This window comes from Manacus candei, unplaced genomic scaffold (genome assembly GCF_025592945.1).
Source record: "Manacus candei isolate 608988 ecotype Guabito, Panama unplaced genomic scaffold, ASM2559294v1 h1tg000049l, whole genome shotgun sequence".
Taxonomy (NCBI): domain Eukaryota; kingdom Metazoa; phylum Chordata; class Aves; order Passeriformes; family Pipridae; genus Manacus; species Manacus candei.
In genome coordinates, this window is record NW_026138097.1 from 27,653,627 (window position 1) to 27,674,399 (window position 20,773).

Genomic DNA, 20,773 nt, shown 5'->3' on the forward strand with positions numbered 1-20,773 from the left:
AGGATAAGTGATCTTTATAGTTTACCACCTACAGTGAGACTTCCACTAAGGCTAGTTTACTCTTCGTGAAATTGTAGAACATCTGAAAATGATTCTAATTTCTAGTTGAGTAAGAAAAAAAAAAAGAAACAATCCCTTTCTTCTATTCCACAACCATTCCCACGCACATCGAGAGCATACTAAAGAATATCCAGTCATTCTTATTGCACTAAAACTCTCACGCCTTTAACTAACATCTACACAAAGTTAGTGAGGTTATCGATACAGCTTTGAAGTAGTGATTTCATATGTAAGAAAGCTTCTGACTAAAACACAGTAAAATTTATATATAAAACTGCTTTTAGGTTGGTTTTGTTTTGTTTTTTAACTGCACATACCCTGCCCTTATAAAACCAGTAATATATGCAGGAAGATACTTTAAATTCTCTGGGAACCACATATTTACAGCTTGCTATTGCAAAAAGTTCTTCAGTTCCTACTAAAAGCAAACACTTATTTTCAGGTTTTGCTTTGACCCCTTCTCTCCTCAGAGAAAAATCTGACATGCAAATCAAGGTGGTGAGGGAGAGAGAATGACCACATGAACTGTCTCACAGAATTATATTTCACAGGTTACATGTTTAAGAAGAAAGTGTCATGGATATGGGGTTATCTTTGATGTATAGGATTTTTGTGAAATGCAATTGCTTCATAGCAACACTGGAGTGGAGATGAGACTCCACGTGAATGTCATGCAGTGAAGAATTTGACTAAAAAACAATCTAAATGCATATGCTGAAATAACAGCTACATCCAAGGCAGAGAGGTCAGACTCGTAACTTCTCCTACTGAAGTATAAGCAAAAGGCAGATAATTTCTATATCACAAACCCACTATTTCTTAATTTAACATGGAGGTACCATTATTCAGTACCACTGTCAAATCAGACTTAAACACCTGAAGATGTATCACAAGTCTCAGTTTCTGAGACAGGGACCTGTATCAATATATGTAATTTTAAGCCCAAACAGGCAGCCCATTAATGTCATTCCACAGTTTACTTCAAGCTCTACCACAAAGCTCTCTTTGTCCTTTAGCTCCATCCGGTTTTCTGTATTTCAGTGCCATATCCTGCATTAGCTACCCCTGTCTGCTAGACAGCTCTTCCTGCAGCTCTTCAGATCAGCAATTTTTATAGGAACTCATCCTTGGTAATAAAAACCAGTCAGGTAACCTCAATTCTGCAGGCAAGAATATATCTACATGAAGAACACCTTTAGGAAAAATGACAGCTGGGTACAGAGCACAAGCTCAGCGCAGAAGAGGTTGGATTGCATGGTGTGTTGCACACAGTGAGCTTCCCCCACTTTATCTGCTGCTTCAGTATTCACAGACCCCAGGACAACAGGAAAACAAACTTTGATGAAATTAGCAAAGAAAAAAGCTCATATACTGACCTATGCCAGTTGACAGAATTTGAAATAGTTGTGGCTCTTTTTTTTCAAGTAAAAATTAACTGTTTCTTTCTCGTCTTACCTGCATAAAGCTGAAATGAGTTTTCTTGGCTATATATTTTATATAACATCCTTTGAAAAAGTAGATAGTTATCATCTCCATTTCTGAAAGAAAAGTACCGATGAATGGTCCTTCAGGCCCCTAGCAATTTAAGACATTTCTCAGCTACTTAAAAATTGTGACAAAATCGAGTGTCCAGGTGAAAATTTTGACTGTTTCATGAAGATTTTAAAATTCCAGGCAAAAGAGCCTACTCATTTTTAAGACAGCATTTTGTAAGAGAGACTACATCCCAGTGATCAAACGGAGAAACCAAAAAGAAAAAAACCCAGCTAGAAAAGCACTGTATATCCCCAGTAGGTGAGGTAGCTCATTTGTATGCTATATTTAAATGAAGAGTCAGATGCCTGTATCTATCACTACAGTGAAGGAATGGGATCAACTTTCTGCAATTAATCTCAGAGCTCACCAATGGACAATGTCAACCTGCCAAAACCATTTCAAGGTATTAACATTTTGCCAGCTCACCCCAGCACAGCAGTAGCAGCCCATCAGTCTCTGCCATTGACGGTCAATGAATTAGATCACTGCCGCTTCAGCTTCTCATGGGTACCAGCTCCTCACTTGCAGCATCTACAACCACCATCTGCCACTGTGTTAACCTGCCTATGGAACTGCTACCTCATCTGAGGGTTCTACTACTAGTCCTGCATGTAAGAATGGAAATATTCATCTCTTCTTTCATTTAAGGGGACAACTGGAGTTATGCTGACTGCCTTTTTCATACTCTCAAGACATTTGCATGGTAACAGAAATAACATATTAAAATGAGGATAAACAGCATTCCAGTTTACTCTGTGCAAGGTCCCATTATATTTTGCACCATCGTGGTGAAAACAAGCAAAACAGGGGAAGGAAGCTAATAAAATGCAGAATTTCAAATTTAAATACCTACACTAAGTTGCCTGAGAGCAAGAAGTCATAGAGCCAACTTTTCTTCCTTAATATCTGTCTTGGCAGGGTGGGAAGGTGTGCGTGTGTTTGAAAGATTATATCATGAGAAAACACAGCTTCAAAATTCAATGTTGTTCTCAAGTAAAACTAAATCTGTTGTCTCTGGCATCTTCCCTCTCATATTCCTGACATTCCATTTACAAAAGCAATTCACAGATTTTGAAATCAATACTACAAAGTTATTTAAAAAGTTCTTGTTCATCTTAGGACTGGAGAAGCTTATACAAAATAGTTGAAATTAGTAGAAGAGTGAATTCTTTATTCAGTTCTGCCAGCATCTAAATGTCACAATTTTAAAACCATTTTTGCAATTATCTCTGAGACAAATGCTTCCATGATTTAGCATTGCACAGTTCTTACAACTTTGAATTATGTTTCTGCATATGGGAAAGAAAAGAGTCAGACTTTTCCAGAACTGTGCAGGACCAAAGACCATCTAGACCTCAGAGCCAAAGGCAGACATAAATTCATGACTATTAAAATTCTTGAACTAAATAACACTGTAAAAACCAAAAGGAATTTTATTTACAATATGCATTTTGCATTAAAAAAAAAATCAGGCAGACTTTGCATACAAATCCTATCTTTGGCAAGTTAGGCACTCTGCCTCACACCAGAATACTCTAACACTCTAACTCTAATTCAAGAAATTGAAAAAAGGTAAAATGCATCAATAAATAAATCTGAGGTTGAATCTTCAAAGGTGAGTTCCCACACTACGATGAAAATTCTGAAAGGAGTCTAACTTTGCCTTTTCCTCAGTGTACAATGTGCCCACAGTTTAACTGCTTGGGGTACAGCTGCGCCACTAGCATCTGGTTTCTTTAGCTCCACACACAAAGATCATCCTGTTCCCCAAAAAATAGCCTCGCTGCTCCTTAGTCTCACAGATAACACTGCGAGTCTGCAAGGAGCGGAATCGTCACAACAGTGGCTCTTTGGACTTACATTCAGCATGTTGTTTCCTGTTCTTTACTACCACTGCTGCCAGCTGCCAGAGACACTTTAAATTTAATCAGTCAAACTGTATTTTTCGATGAATTGTGTGAACATCCTTAATTTGAGATTTCAAAGAATTCTTTTCAAAATACTGGTATTTTTCAACCAAAAAAACCCCCAAACAAAAAACCCAAACAACAACAACAACACCCCCTCCCCCCCAAAAAATAAAAAACAAACCAAAAATAAAAACCCAAAGCCCAGAAAAACTCAACCAACAGCCACCTCCAACAAAACATGTGGGCTATCTAAGTGGCTGGCAAACCCGGGAAAAGTATTTTCTGATTGAGGGTAAAGAGATATTTTCAGCTGGCTGGTTTATAGCCTTCCCTTATACATCTTGCGTAAAGCAAAGCATTCATCAGGAGCAACCAATACCAAGACACTGAAGTGTCTGGGAAATCAACCATGTAGCCAACTATTCAGTTATCACGGCCAGTTTCTAAACAAGTCCTTCCCGTTTCCAGCTTTGTAGAACATGCCCTAGTAAGAACATGCCCTCATGCCTACTATAAGAAAGAATATCAAAAAGCACATGACACAGTAAACTCTCTCCCATCTTAATCATTTGGCTATTATTTTCTTGAGTTTTTAACTCTGTTCTGTGCTGTAGTCAAGGGATTGGAGTCTCTGTAACACTCTCAAGAATGAGGAGGCCTTTCAAAGAAATTATGAGATATTCAGTGTCCCTTGTCTTCTGTTTATCTGGAAAAGCTTTGGGAAAATTCTGACTCTTCAACACAGTCACCACTGCAGCATGCCAAATCAGCTTGAAGGATCCCAGCCACTGTCAGCAAAACCCCAACAAACCAGCTTTAGATAATTCAAACAAAATCTTTTGGATGAGTGTAAGGAATGTTGTTCCACATACATTCAGTACTTAGCAAGGGACAGGAGGAGAGAAGGAATAGGACATGCCTCATCTCTACATTGGAGAAAAACACAAAAAGTGTAGGAATAGGACATGCCTCATCTCTACATTGGAGAAAAACACAAAAAGTGTAGCAAGCAAGAAATACTTGCTGTCCTAATGAGATGTAGTGAAGAAGCACTCGTTTTTTACATTAATTTTATTATACAAGTCACCCTTCATCATCCTTTTTTTTCTTCAGTTCCCCAAGGGTAAACAGCCTTTTGGTGTGACAAAAAAAATCTGGTCAAAAGAAGGTTTAATTTTCCAAACCAGTTGTAACTGCACATACAGGAGTTAAGGTTCTTTTTAACCTAAGTCTCTTAGTTAATTACCATAAATAAAAATGCATGCAGTCAAAGACAAAAGAATATATTCATCAGAAGTACTCAGACTACTGAATTGTTCTTGACTTAAAATTATGTCTTTTAAGTCACTTAAAAGGAAAATTAATAGTTCTAGTAACCAAATCAGGTCATTAAAAAGCAAAACAAAACTCGAACCACAAGCAAAACTTTCAAAATTGGACACGTACTCCCTCCCTGTAAGAAACACCGAGGCTGAAGTTCTATACAAACGCATCTTGAGGAATTACTTCTGTAGGCTGTGCACACTACCTGTTGATTGGTATTACTGACCAAAACACTGCTCTTACTCTCCTTTTGCTAAGTTCAAATTGTACAAATGCTTTTTGGTTACTTACATAGGGTTACATCATGACCACTTCTGCTTTTGTCACTGCTCAGTACTGCTCACCACAAGTCATGTTCCTGTAACAGGTTAAGTTGCTTGGCACTGCTAGGTATGGCAGATGAAGCCCAACCACAATCCAACACCTTACTGCTTCTGGAAGCCAGAAAGGCACATGGACTCTGAAAGCACCTGACTGGATTTCAAATACTAACATTTAACACAAAAAACCTTATATACTTTCACAGCCTCCTTTATTATAGTAAAAGATATTTTGGCAACATGAAGCAAGCTGCTCAGTTCCTCTGCACTACATCTAACATGACAGCAAAACCAGAAACAGGTCTTTTCTCTCTCTCTCTCTTTCTAAGCTGCATTTTCGTGAATAATAAACACAGATTTGTTACTAAATATATTTATATGTATTTGGAGGCTAGTTTTACCATAGGCACAAGAGAAAAAAGGAGCAAAAAAATCCACAGGACTGGGGTTTATTATTATACATTGCCTAACAGATGTTAAAACACAGAAACACTTGAAATTGTGTACTGTTACACAATTCCACAAATGTGAGGGTTTCTGCATTGTAATTAACATTTTTTTATATCTACTCTGAATTTTAAAAATAGCATAATTCAGTCGTGAAAAAGGTAAAACATTTCTGTTTGGGTTACACATAACATGTTTTACCCACGTTTAAAAGAAAATTACCTCTGAACAAAATAAATTAACATGACTGCACAGTTCACAAAATTGAAAAGGGTATATACTTCCTACAAATTATAGCATCACCCCTTATTAGAATTGTGAAAATGCAGTTATGAAATAGCCATTCTAAGTCTATACTTCAGGTATTTCCGAAAGCTACTACACTCAGTTAAGACAACAATGTTCCTTTAGGACAGTAATTAAAATTTAGGTGCAAGAAAATTGTTTTAATTGACTCAAAATTTCTCCACGTTCTCTTTTCCCAGTGAGTTCCTCCTGAACAAAGCATGGCATCATGCTAGAAATTTTAGATTGCTAATAATGTTAACTTCCTGAAGCACACAGGAAGAAATAAACATCCTAATATGTATGCCTCTTGATGACAAAAATATGAACTTAGTATTCTTAAAAACTTAAACCTTTCCAAAAGGTAATAATGCTGTCTTTCAAAAGCTCACAACCTGACAAAACAGTGCTATCTCCTTCTGCAATTTAGAATGGCATTTGGCTTTATAAAATAATAAAATGCTCCTACATGAAAGAGGAGACTGTCAAAACAGATAAAATACTTATTTTCAAACAAAAATCATTACAGAGCTGTAAATGCTTGTCATCACCCCAACAGCTACAATAACAGGATTATTCCACAAATAGCATAAGATAGTAAAATGCTACTATTATTAATTTACTCCAGTTCTGAGGACTGTAACTTCCACATAGCCAAAGACGATGTGAGCGAGCAGTGGATCCCAAAGCCTCAACTTTCACTTAAGTAAGCAACCAGGACACAAAGAGAACACGCCTCATACCTCCAGGGTACCACCTGCTGTAAGCACTGTTTCTTTAGACGTTACCCTGAGACTTTAAGCTCTAAGACACGACTCTAAGTCAGTGCTTTCCAAACTGACTCTGGCATGACTGCTTGTAGTCCTGCCACACCTTTAGGGTGAAAGGATAAATACACCTAAGCCTTTTCTAGAAATCAACCAGCATTTAGACTGCATGTATTTTGTCCATGAGACAATGAGAGAAGTTAGCACACTAGGATGGACCAACAACCAAGTCAGGTCATGACAAACTCTTTAAAATACATTAGCTACTGATAAAAACATTTTAAGTGGTTAATAATTTGGTGGTTTTCACCAGTCAAGTTTTTCTGTATTCTACCTAAAGAATACTTCAATCTAGTCAGCCAGTCCCCACCTGTCATGCAGGAGACCAGGGTGCAATTCATGGATGGAGAGGTGATATTTCCTTCGAGGGATATGGTTTAGTGGTGGACTTGACAGTGCTGGGTTAATGGTTGGACTTGATGTTGTTAAAAGTCTTTTCCAACCTAAATGATTCTATGATTCTATGCTTCAGCCTTTTGTTTTTAGTTTAGTTTGGGTTTTTTTAAACCCTTTCACTGTTTTTGTTAGTGAGCTATGTTTTCTTACTCACTCTCTTTCAGGATCTTTCTCATCACTATAAATTCCCTATATTTAACATTTCTAGAATCCTCTCCTAATATTTATAAAGTGTAAAGTGAAGAACAACAGCTTGAACTTAGAGCTTCATGACCCCATTTACTTCCATGTCCCCTAAGTTTTTCTGTAGAAAGCAACAAAGGACCATTCAGCTTTACTAGTCCCTCTTTCCATGTAGATTCCCCAGCACCTTTCCTTCCTTCAGTGTATTTGCAGATTCTTACATGCAAATAGATTCCCCTAGACTCTGTGTTTAAGGAATCTCTGTATCACTGATAGTTTAAAGCTTATATTAACAAATGAACATATGCTTAATAAGGTTATGACCCAGCAGAATGCAACAACAACTGGAGTTTTTCACAAGCAGAAATACTTTTTATGATTCCTTCCCATTTCTTACATAGAACAAATGTATTTGGGGGCAAAATCTTAAGCATTTCTGATAGCCCCACAGGCATTAAGGGGAGTCCAAGACTCCAGGAACATTTAGAATGTAAATCCATGCTAGCAATTCTAACTTTTAGCATAGTATCATAGGATAACTCAAGTTCCAAGTGGTCTCAAAAATCCACATAGTTCAACCTTCTGCTCAAAAGGATGGGTCAGTTATGAGATCAGACTAGATTACTTGGGTCTTTGTCCAGTCTGCTCTTGAAAACCTGACATACTTTCAACCTGTTCTTATAAGATGGACTATTTCTGCTGCACTGTAAATGAACAGTAGGTTAGCCACAGCTGGTTTACAAACACAGGGAAAACTTACTACAGGATTCTGGTCATCAAGGACAATTTGATAACAAGTCTACCTGAGATATTATGCTTGAATGTCAGTTATGCAAATGTCTTCTATTGCTGTAGGGGTTAACCATTATACATCCACCCTAGAAAATACAGAGTGAAAATTTCTGAAAAGCATTATCAGTATGTTTTCCTGGGATCATTACATGTTTTTATTAACTTATCATAACAGCCTCTTTTACATAGTTTGTTCTAATAATTCTGCTGCTTTTTGCTTAACTTCCATGTTAGAGAATAATGAATTTAGGTTCAATAGTTGTTCCATATAGAGTAAAAAGTCTTTCTGTTTGTACTCAACTCAAAGCTAGGAGCCAACACAAGCATGTCCCAAATTGTAATTACATCTATGTCAGTGAACATGCACTCAAAATAGAAGCAAAATATTGCACAGTAATGCCAACAACTCAAGAGATGTCAATGGCATCTGCAAAAAAGGTTCAAATAGCGTTACGTTAAAAGTGATGCAACACTTCCAGTTTAGCATGCATGACAGAGATAATATTTTACTATTTGATTGCAGGAAAAGTGAAATGAAGTCAACGGAACACATTCAGCAGCCTCCCCACAAAAACAGAATCGGAGGAAGTCAGTCCAGCACCCAACCACCCTCTGGGTGAAGAATCCAATTTAGTAGGGTACAATTTGAGTTTGTATTCTGTTCTAACCTTGGTTAGAAAAAGAAACTGCTGTCAAATTGCAAGCAAAGTAACAACTCTTCTGGGAAACCTAAAGCCATCAGAATTGCTGGTTTATATCCACACTCTACCTCCCAAAGATCAGCTGTGCAAATACATCTGTTCTGAAGCAGATACTTTTCACACACTGATTTCCTTTCCAACTACCATATATAAGAGAAATACGTTTGGCAGCTGTCTGGGACCAAAAGTATATTCAAGCCAGTATTACAAAAATGTCTTCTTTTTCTCAGTTGTAATACTGAGCTCCCAAGCTGGGTAAAACACTTTCATTAGCTATATACAAAAACTCCAGAGACAAATTAACCACATACTTCTGCTCACAAATAGAGTAAGCATGGGAAATACTGATAGATCTGACTGGTCTTCCTGGGCTGCTTTATGATAAAAGAATAATGCAGGAGTTAAAGGCAGGTTTATGCAGAAATCAATCCTATGATGTTTCAGAGGACATGTAAACTTGGTTTAGAGAAAATGCTTCTGGAAATTCAAGTTGTGATATTCACTGAACCTCCTTGTCTAATTTAAGACTGCACAACATTTAGAAAATAATTTATACAGACTTTACTATTTATCAAGGCTGAATTAGAATTTGACTATATTAGTCTAACTCTGACCATCTGACATCTACAAAGCTCAAAGCAAAGATCATGATCTGATGAACTACAGTCAGTTGCTGCCATTTTATTTACATTTACTTATGCTCAAATGATGTTTTTAACTGCAAACTCAACTAAAACCACAGGGTAGGAAAGTCAGGATAGAGAATTCTTGTTTTACTTTATACTGCAGCTATTTTATTTACCTGGACTAAAGCACGAGAACATGTTTGAAAAACCACACGCACACAACCTAAATTCAAACTATCTTTGCCACTAGTAGACTCCTAGTGCTTTTGCACAAAATGTTTGCGACTAAATTAAAACTTATGATTTATTAGGTTTTCAAAACAACTGAAAACTGTGAAGTTGAACTTTAGCTATTAAAATACAGGTACCTCTGTTCAAGCAAATGTCTGCCTGATAAATAACTTGAACTGACACTGCAGCACAGCTTTTACAATTTTTTTTCTAATTTAAACAAGTGGAGTGTCAAATCCAACTGACTTCTAGGCTTTTCCTCCTGTGAGCAACTCATAAGGCTTTCTATTAGCTGGTTATATCTGGATGGGCAATCTGTTATTTGGAAAGTTTTGAGGAGGTAATTGATTTGTCAAGAAACAGACTTTTTAGATTAATGTTTGCTGTCTTGTACAACTTCAACATGTTCCTCTATATCACTTTCTGCATGCGATCGTATCAGCAGCAGATCCCTTTTGGTATGGTGCCTTGGAAACTACAGCCCCCACCCTTTTGCCACCTGGCCCCACGGCAGAGCACGTCCCCTACCAGCTCATTGTTAAGAGTTACTTTCCCCTCTGGCCTGGGCTGTAACTCATTTCCTGCAGCTGCAAACGCTGTCAGGCAGTCTCACAGGCAGGTTTTGGCTCTGAGCCACGGGTGGGGATCCTTTTTCCTTACACATGGCCCATGCTTCGCTTGCTTGCAGTTTCAAAACAGCAAATCCTCCCCTTCTACAGCCTCCCTCTGCTTGTAAGCAAACAATTGCTGCCCAAGTCACCCTTCTTTTCTTCCACTACAAACAGGGAGTCCTTCTTCCATTATCCAAACTGGATCCCAATTTTACTCAATCTAAGTTCTGCTGCTGCTATCCACAGCTTCCTCTTCCTATATGAAACAGTATTTGGACTCAGCATGAAACAGTCCATTTCTCAACCATAACTTTCAAAGCTCTGGATCACCCATGAGACATTTTACCTTTACTCTCTCCCCTTCCCCTTTCATTGAAAATTAATATTCTGAATAGAAGGTCGTCAGTTGTGCAAGCGCAAGCTTACTTAACATAATGAATTCAAGACTATCTTAACCCATTCTGTGGTCTCAGCTATAAAATATCTCTCTTTTCTGGGGAAACATATCTAGGTCACCATGCAGTATTTCTTTTCCCTAATTCCTGAACAGAAGGTACCTATACCAATTCAAGAAGAGCTCTGACGCCTGCCCTACATCATTCTTTCCCATCTTGCAGATGTAGACAATGGCTTAGTACACAGCTAATTTGAACAAATTTGCCAATCTTTGTCTTGGAAAGCCATTTGATCTTCCTTATTGTGGTATATTCTTTGAGAGAGACTACAGTTGGAGAAAAAAGATTGCTGAAACAACATTTTTCTGTTTATGGCACCAGTCAGGACAGCATCCTGAGAGTATAATCAAAAGCCAGTATTCAGTATGTGAGATGTGTGTGGTTTGGCACTATGTTACTAAGGCATCACCGACCTCTCAGATTTGAACAAACCTACACAGATCCCTGGATTATACGACTGTATAAAACAGGCAGACATTGTACCTCCAGGTAAATTAAAAGAACTCTGTGGCCAAGTTTTGGAACAAACAGATGAATTGACAGTTAGACATGGTCCCCCCAAAGATTCTGTAACTTGAAGACATATAAATGTGGCCTCATGAGCAGAGGTTTATTGTAGCCTTTATAGTTCTCTGAACAGTAGCACCTACAGAAGGGATACGATGGACTATCAGGAATTCTTCAGAAGTACCCATGAATTTGGAAAAGACAGTGAACTTGTGATCTAAACAGGCAAGATATGCACAAACAATTTTAAATAGCTGCAAATTTTTCTGAGCTTACATGTTCAATTTCATTACACTGTATCCTGTCCCATGGCCTTTACCCAAAGTCCAGTGGCAGTATAAATGCCCTGAAAACAAAAGAGAACTGCACATGTAAAAATGAATGTACCACAGGATGAGAAGAAACGCATGTTAAAAAAGAGAAGCACCAAATAAAATAACAGGAAAATTCTTTCTTCCCCACACCCAGAAACATGTGGGAAATCATTGCAAAAAACCCCATTGCTTTATGTATTACTTGTGAAAAACATGTTCTTCCAGAGCTAATGATTTATTTTTTGTAGAGTGCACCAACTGTTACTAAGCCTCTTCACTACCCACTTGTTTCTCTTTTTCCCCCATTATAAAAGGGATCTAGATTTTTTTAAAATGTATTCATCTGTAAACTGTACAGCTTGATTAAATCACCTAAATAACTTAAAAAAATAGATTTGATATCCAGCAGAGCAAGCAAGAGGTCAGGAACCTGCAATCAAGTCCTCCCCTAAATTACTATCTACCTAGTGAACATCTTTTCTGTGTGATGCTTTCCTCATACTCTTAATGAAGTGACACCCTAACTACTATAAAATCTTAGAAATTTAAGATAATGTAAATGCATATTTTTTTTACCTATTGATACTGATTAGATGCTTAAGATAATATACATTCTTAGAGCAGAAGTAACACCTATACTTGTAGGCAAATGATGAGGGTCATTTTTGGGGCTGTCTTTTAACATGAGAATAAAACAACATTATCTTTCATTGTTGACAGACAATATGTGGACAGACAAGGAATGACTAAGATCAGCTGTTAGAACTAGGTTTCACTGAACATACTTTCTGCTTTAATAAACTTGCATGTTCCCCTACTTTGGATAATAATTTCAGATTATTTAAGGCATTAAGTACCACCCAACATTTCTGTACTCAGTGATGGTATGTGGTTTGACACAACTTAAGAACCAGCTGTCAACTACAAAAGGTTTGCCATTTCAAAACTGTGAAGCTCCCTTCAAACTCTGATATGCCGTGACTTTCCAACTTGTTTCACTGGCAAACGGTACTAATAAACACTGTTGAAAAGATCAAAATTGTAGCGTCCATAGATATTAAAAGGAGCGCAAAACTCTTCTATTCAACAAGACATCTGTATAGGCTAAGCACACAACATCCAAGTAGCTAACCCCACCACTTCTGAACGGTGATCACCTTCTTTCTCTTGCAATAATACATAAAACCTCTCTCCCTCAGCCTCCCACAACAGCTTGTGACGTTAGACGTGCAAAAATTCCAGACTCATGTCTACTGCATGTGGCTTTGCCCATGAACTGTACAAAATTACTCTGACTTGATGCTCACACTGTGAGTCTCACATATGATGTGTATTTTCAGACCTAAAAATTCCAGGGGGCAATATCCTAATTTGTCCAATCTCTCAAAAACTCTGAAAGTTTTACTGAATTATGGTCAAAAAAGGAAAAAAAAATCTGTATTAAAAAGACTGAAGCTACAGAATCAAGTACTAGAAATCTAGGACATACATTAGAAGTTATCCACCCAAGAACATGGACTGCCTTAAATAAGTCATTCACTTGTCCTTTGTTACAGGATTTGTTTTGTTTTGTTTTTTTAGGAATTCCTACCTCTATCAATGCCCACAATGAACAATTCTGAGAAGTTCATCTAATTGTTTTTTCTATTCTTCTGATTAGCATATTCCCCAATGCTTTATTTAAAGACCTTTAATCAAATGCAGTACTTGAGATGAATAATTGGTTTGTGGGATTGTCTGAGGTACTTTTCACTATAGGGGGAAAAATAAAATCAAAGCACTCCACTGGTTTTGCTTAATTTTTGTAATCCCTCTGTAAAATGAAGATTATCAAACTCTTTCAAGCAATAGAAAGTTGAGGTAGAGACCAAAGTGAAACATATCCAGTGGTTTCAAGTACCTCCTCCCCCCCCCCGATTTTTAACATTATAATAGTTTGCATGTTCAAGACAGTTCACACTGACTGAAGTCACACACACGGGAAACTTTACAAATTAAACATCCATCTCTTAAAGCCTGACACCCACTAATGTGGGAATAAACAATCAGCAGCTGCTTCTTATCAGCTGGGGTTTAGAAGGCATACCATAATATCCCGCAGGAAGCCTGTGGCAGTGACAGACGGCACTTCTGAGGCTGCATTCAACCCTGCAAATCATGCTCATTCTAGCAACAGCTTTCTCTTCTTCTTCATTCTCCGTGATTAATATAATTAATTAATGCTCTTTATTTCAAAGTACCATGTTAAACCAAGTAAAGTATCTTCAAAGTGCTCTGCCCCATTTTCCCCAAACAAATGCTAAAGAAAAAAAAGCAGTACAGGTTATGTGCACTGGTTTGGTTATAAAACTAACGTCTCAAACACAAAACCAGGTCTGTCTGTCTCTCAGGAGTCTGACAGGCTCAGTGTACTTCATATAATATATGTATTGTCCAGTACAATCTGCCTCTCCTAATGAAATTCTCTGCATTCAAAGGTGAAGTCCCTTAGCTCCAAAGGACATTGGATTTATCAATTCTGTGAGTGTAGTTAAAAAAAAATGTTGACGTTTCCATGATTTAACCCCCTAGTCAAAGGAAGAAAAGTTTTAGTGATACCTAACTACATTTTCCAATTTTATCATGAGAACATCTGCAAGCTTTCCTTATCCAAATTGTTACAGGACACAAGAGGACGAGGAAGTATTACAACTATACAGCTCAATCCTTCAAGCTTCCCCTCCCCCTCAATCACCCTGCATTCAGGAAGTTCCTGCTGTGCATGCCCCTAATGTAAGAAACACAGACTTGTTCCTGTTTTAGTCAAGAATATTTATACAGCGTCTGAAAAAACACTGGGAAAAATTGTAATGGCTGGAATGGACCAAATAATCAAAAAAAAAAGGATTATATCCATGAAAATCTCTCGAAAATCTCTCCAAAATCTGAATTTTGTGTGCTGGAAAACAAATTTTCCCCAGCACTACTTGTCTGCTAATTTTGTTACTTGCAGTAGCAAACTTTTTGAAGCAGTATGTGATGAAATGCCTTCTAGTGAACTATTTTCTGCTGTGTGTGTTTTTTTTTTTAATTCACATTTCTTTCTGTTCACAGCCTGCAAACTTAAGTAGTTGTAAATGAAGCAAGCATTTTCTCTAGTGACAATCTACTCTGTGAGCCTGGGGAGTTTAGAGAGCCAAAGGACTACAGCACACTAGATCCTTAAACACTTTCAAAAGAATCGTAAGATTTTTCTTGCATCCTTCAGAAGAATATTCTTCCATGCATCTGAAAAGAACCAAAGTAATATTTCAGAGCTCCTCTGAGAAAGAGGGATGAGTATGCCACTGCTACTCTGAAAAACTCGGTTAAGTAAAATACCTGTGGCAGGTCATATGGATGAATCTATTTACTTTTTCCATTGCTGAACCTGATCTTGTCATGACTTCTTACTGCAGGGTTTCTCAGGAACCACTGATAACCATGTTGGAGATTTCCTTCCCTCCTTTCAGCATGTGTCAGGAATAGATTTTCCTATCGTTGCAGCTCTATCTGATATATAACTCTTCACCAAGATATAATTTGTTTAAATCTCTTCCCTATCTTAAGCCACATTTTCACCTAAGACTGAGAACTGCCAACTGCTTTATTCTTGGAATAGACAGCATGGTAGCTGAAACCAAGACAGTGCAAAAACACCAAAGTTTTTCTCCCCGTTTCCCAAAACTCACGCTGCTGATGACTAGATTTTGGTTCCATAATTTCTTACCTTTGTGGTTAAAAATCCCCTCCATCTCCATACTACTGCGAGAGTGAGCGATGCAGAGGGACCCACAGGGGACCAGGCCTTCCGCAGCTGGGGACCGATCTGTGGTTCGGACCAGACACCAGTCAGGCTTGTCATGGGGCCTCTCCAGGACCTCCACTGTCTGCCCACGGCGGATTGTCAGCTCATTACTATTGCAGGCGGTGAAGTCATGGATTACCACTGTCAGCTCGCACCCACCAGACAACTGTGAGGGGAAAAACAAGGAGAAGCCAGATGAATGCTCGTTATCAAACCATCCGTCACGCACCGTTACCTATTTAGGACTCCTGGCAGGATTTGTATTTTGGATGAGACAGCAGGCTTCTGGGACTTTCCACATCAAGAAGAGATCATTTCAAAATCAGGCAGTTCTGGCGTTTTAGAACAGATTTCTAACTCTGCTTGTCTCTGCCTATTGTTCAAAGCACACTGGTTGTGACAATGCTGGGCGGAGGATTTAAGCGGTTTTTCTTGCTAGACTGCTCCTTATCCCATGAGCTGAAGTAGAAGGCACTTCAGAATATATTTTATGTGTCATAATTTGCAACAAAAAGGCCGGACATTACTTAATACAGTCACTCATAGTTATCTTGTAAATTGAAGACAGAAAGAGGGACTTTTTTCGAATGAAACTACTGCCTTATTCCCACCCTACTCACGGGTTACGCATACAGGGCACAAAATCATTCAGAATACACCATACACAATTATAAAAATCAGCATAAAGCTCTTCACATAAGATTCCCAAATACTTAACTATTTGGTAGAAAATTCACATGGGCTTACAACTTTCACATTTTTGTTGATTCTCCAAATAAAACTGCACAAGCTTGAATTAAAAGCATGCAAGCTCAGGGTTTTCCTCCCCCTCTTCTAAACACTTCATTAGAATAACTTTGCCTAAGCTTAAGTTTCCTCTCTTTGATTGTTTCGTCTGCTTTGATGTGAAATGAAAATTATTATCAAAACTTTCCAAAGTTCCCAAGATTGCTCAGTGCCAAAGCACCCATCCAACTTCTCCTTCCATACAGCAATGGCATTCCAGGTTACTTCAGCTATTTATATGTGAATATTTCTATTGCTCAGACTGCTTCAGTGCAATACTCATACCAGATCTCAGATGGTATTCAACTTCTGTGAATTCAGTAATTTTGAAACAAGCCAGCAAACTCATTCAACTCATTACCTGAGGTAATCCTGCAATGCTCTATGCTGACAAAGGAGGACAAAATACCCTGCGAGAGTTCCAACTGCAGCAAGTATAGAAGCATGTGCTATACCAACATTCTGCACAGTTCCTGCCATGCTGGTTTTAACTGTTATGTTTAGGCTCTTGCAGGGCTGCCAGTTACATCTCAAGAGCTTTAGAAAAAGGAGATAAGAAACTGCATTGTTTCTTATTTATTAGTTTTCATTACAAGCCTGGGACAGAAACACTGGATAGGAACTTTTCTAGGATAACGCTATTTGTTATCAAGTAAGAATGACAAAACCAGCAAAATCCCAGTAAGAATCAAAGGATAATTCCAACCTTCTCTACCTCAAGTCTGCAACAAATGACAGGACATAACTCCTAGCAGACAGGCTGCAGTAACTCCAGAGTTTTCCCATGGTATCTGCCTGCTAATCTCACCAGCTATCCTTGCTTGTGTGTGCTTACAAAGAGGGAAAAGTTTTCTTAGGAGAATGCTGGGGCCAAGAAGGGCAGAAAACCCTCATATATCTAGTGTTTAAGGAAGATAAATCAGGTTGTACCCATTTATATCCAGGCTAAAAATTAATCACATTGCGTCTACTCTGTCTCTCCGGACAGACCCAATACCCAGATTATGGAGGGGTTACATCTTCAAAACATGCTACCTCCTCTCTCATTAAAATGTTTTCTGTTCCCTTACACTCCACTGTCTTAGATTTTAGTCCATGCAAAACTATTGTCAAAGGGGAAAAATAAAGAGCTTTCCCTGGTTTTCTGGTATTGATTTATGTTACAGCCTTCTTCAGACAAACTCAGAAACAATTGAAACCATCTGTATGCCTGATGGGGACTAACAAAAAAGTTGATGAAGTATGACTTCACAAGGTGTCCAGTGCAGACCAAATTTTTCTCAGGAGGTCCTTATCCCAACCAGTGCAAGCACCAAGACAGTAACAAGCTGATACTCTCCAGAAACTGCATCTAGTCCTTGTATTTTCTCCTAAATACCTACAGGAATGTATCTTTGGTTCTGTTTGCTTTCCCAATCTTCTCTTCCTACAAATAGGAAATATATTTTGTGACTGATGTAATGGCCACATGTTTTGGTAATACAGATGTTCTTCCTTCCCCTTCCCCTAATAAAACAACAAAAAAGATCTCAGATTTTATGTTCTCTGAGTATTTTATATAACGTTAAGCTAAAGAAAAAAGCAAACAAAGACTGTAATTTCTGCCATATCAGAAACTATTAAAGTACAAAAATTTCCTAGTTTTTCAGACTCTGTGGGAATCAGATATCCTAGCTAGTTGGTATTCCACTGAAATTCAATATTCAATCACACTTCAGTACAGTGTGCAACACACTTCTTGCATGCAGTAGTTAGGTCCACACCATGCTCAAACATGGTAGCTGCCAGATTCAACTTAGTGCAGGATGTGTCCACTACTGCCTGACACACCAAAAACAATGACTTCTCTACCCAGCACACATAGACATCATTTTGGAGAGCTGACCAAAACAGCATTTACTGATTTTCCCTTCCTTTGGGTTAACAACTGTTCTTTCTCTCTGCTGCAGTAGCGGTAAGGAAACTGCTTTCCTCTTTGTTTCATTGCTCGTTTTCTCTCCATAACACACTTTCTGAAAGCAATTTCATCTTTCTCACTGATTAAATGCAGTTGGACAGCAAGGAGTGTCTGTGATTAAGCACGTTGCTCAACAGCTGTTGTTGGACAGCTTTGGCAAGGCTCTCTAGGCTAGCTGGAGGGAAGAGCAAGAGGCACAGCAGAAATGGGAGACTGACTTGCACTGAAGGGAAAAGAGTTACAAACCAACTAAATCCAAATTTAGGCTGAACAAAGGCTTTATATACTTTATCCATCCTTCTCAAGAAACCCTTTATGTAAACTGAATTAATCATGCATGATAAAAATAAATGATGCTATGTCTGAAACATGGAAACTGAAGAGACAGACACAAGATGAGAAAATAAAAGCCAGACAGAAACAGAAATGCAGATTAAAAAAGGTGCAAGGTTTAATGAAACAGCTTATCACAGGACATAACGTCTTGCTGTTGCCGAAATTAACCTTAACCACTTATGTTCACCTCTGGGGCCTTTTAATCACTGTTGATTGCAGAGAGAAAAAAAATCCCAAATGATACAAACACGCACACACACTCACTGACTGAGTACATTCTTAGCATAGGTTTGCTGAAGTCAGGGATACCACATTAAGAGTTCATCTGCTACCACTATCTGTGAAGATCACTCCTGACCAGACAAAAGAGCCTTTACATTAGGCCATATAACCTCCTCTTAGGACTGCAAATTAAATTTAATATACCATGGTAATTTTACATTAAGGAGAAGGGAAAGCAAAGAGAAGTTAACAAGATTTCTAAATTATTTCAAGCGTGAAAATCTTTAATCCCCTTTTAAAATGGAAATAAGTGCATTGTGGGAGAAAAGAAATGGGACGGAGCAAAACTTCTGTCTCAAATAAAGAGCATTTTGCTTTGACCAGGTAGCTGCCCAGATTTGGTTTCTGACTCTGAAAAGAGGTGTATACTCAGAGCCATGTCTGCTTTTTTACTAATATTTTTTCTACTGATGGGAGCCTTTTCTCTTCGGCAGACTCAGCTGGTAGAATGAAATACTTGGTTGTCTCCTGCTGCTTCAGTCCTTTTTCTGTTTTCCAAAGAACTACACGCAAGCTTAAAGAAGCACGAAAATGAAATACAACTTCACATTGACAGTAGTACAAAGTGTTACCAGCTGGGCACAAAAGACAATTTGTTAAAAATAAAATATTGCTCCACTGACCACCCACAGCAGCTAGCATGATTCCTACTATTTAGGATAACAAGTTATGACAGTTCTTCTAAAAGCCTCTCATCTTCTCAGCTACCAAAATGCTAGTTTGGTTTATTTCACATTTCTACCAAATCACTGAATACAAGCATGAAAAAACCCTACCAGACCTATATTGTTTCCTTCAGCCTCCCCATTTAATTTCCTGTGCACTGGATCAAGTTCAAAAGACCACGTTAAAAATCAGATGAAGCTCTGAGGCTAGGAACTATTGAAAGACCGAATGAATGGGGCAAGAATCTCTTTTACTTGTTAGCCACCTAAAATGCTGGCTACTCAGCTACAGAACATGCACTAAAGAAATACTATGAAAGGTGAAAAGCAAAGTTTTACTGACTAGGGTACAGTAAGAGCACTCCTGCAGAAAACTGAGACGCTTTGATGAAGTAGAAATGTCTCTCTCAGAAATTTTGTATTTCACTCAGGACTCTATTATACCTTCTAATATGTCAAGATGGGTCAGTGCTATGGATGTATTTAACACGTCTTGCAATATGAAGATACATCCCATGATAATAAAAACAGGCTGGAAAGGGACCTTAAGTTACCTAATTCACTTTCTTCCTTTAGAACATGATCAACTACAGCTGTGAGAATCATTAATATTTATCCAAACTATCCTCAAAGCACTCCAGTCATGGAGATTTCCAAGGCTTCACAAGTACTCTGCTCTAGGATTTCATATCTGCATACACATAAAAAATATTTTTGTTATCTTTTTAAAAATAAGTCCTTTGATTTCATCCCATTCACTGAAAATACAGGTAAAAGACTGTTCTGTAACACTGTGTGGTTTTACACACTTAAAGACCTGAAGTTTTTCCTGCCTTTTTTTTCTTTAGACTTATTAGTACTAACTCTTTATCTTGCTTTGTAAGTTATGTTTGGTGGACGTCTAATTAATCTTTTTCTTCTTTCCCCTAGAACACTTCAAATGGACCACTGATTTCCTAAAAATCTGAACTCAAAACCAGATGTAGCCTCTAACAGAAGCCTTACAAGTGCTGAGTAAAGAATGAGGACTCCTGTCCTGCAGCTCAGCATCCTATTTCTACAAGCCAATATATTGCTGCTTCCCTTGCCTCCCCAGTGATATCACACTGTTAAAACAATAAACAGCTTGTGAGCCTCTATAGCTTCTCAATCATCCTCTCAAAATCCATTCTGGACTCTCACTGTTTTTATTAGTATTTAACTATTTCCACCTATTCGCATTAGCTCAAACATGTTCCTATTAAATTGTGGTATTTTGCCAATTAATTTCTCCCACTAATTTGCCAAGATTATTCTGAATTCTAATTCTACCTTCCAGTACAGTTTTCAGATGACATGAAGCTAGGAAGGATGTCAGCTTTATAAACATATGGTCTATTGCATCATCCCAGTCATTA

At 38.0% G+C, this 20,773-nt stretch overlaps 1 protein-coding gene across 1 annotated transcript in view; it reads right to left on the reverse strand.

Annotated features, from left to right (window-relative positions):
* The window catches only part of TRIO (trio Rho guanine nucleotide exchange factor), a 255,846-nt gene that overhangs the window by 52,911 nt on the left and 182,162 nt on the right, over positions 1–20,773 (reverse strand). The window contains 1 exon segment of the mRNA XM_051799299.1: positions 15,273–15,516. Within this exon segment, the coding sequence (XP_051655259.1) occupies positions 15,273–15,516 (244 nt within the window).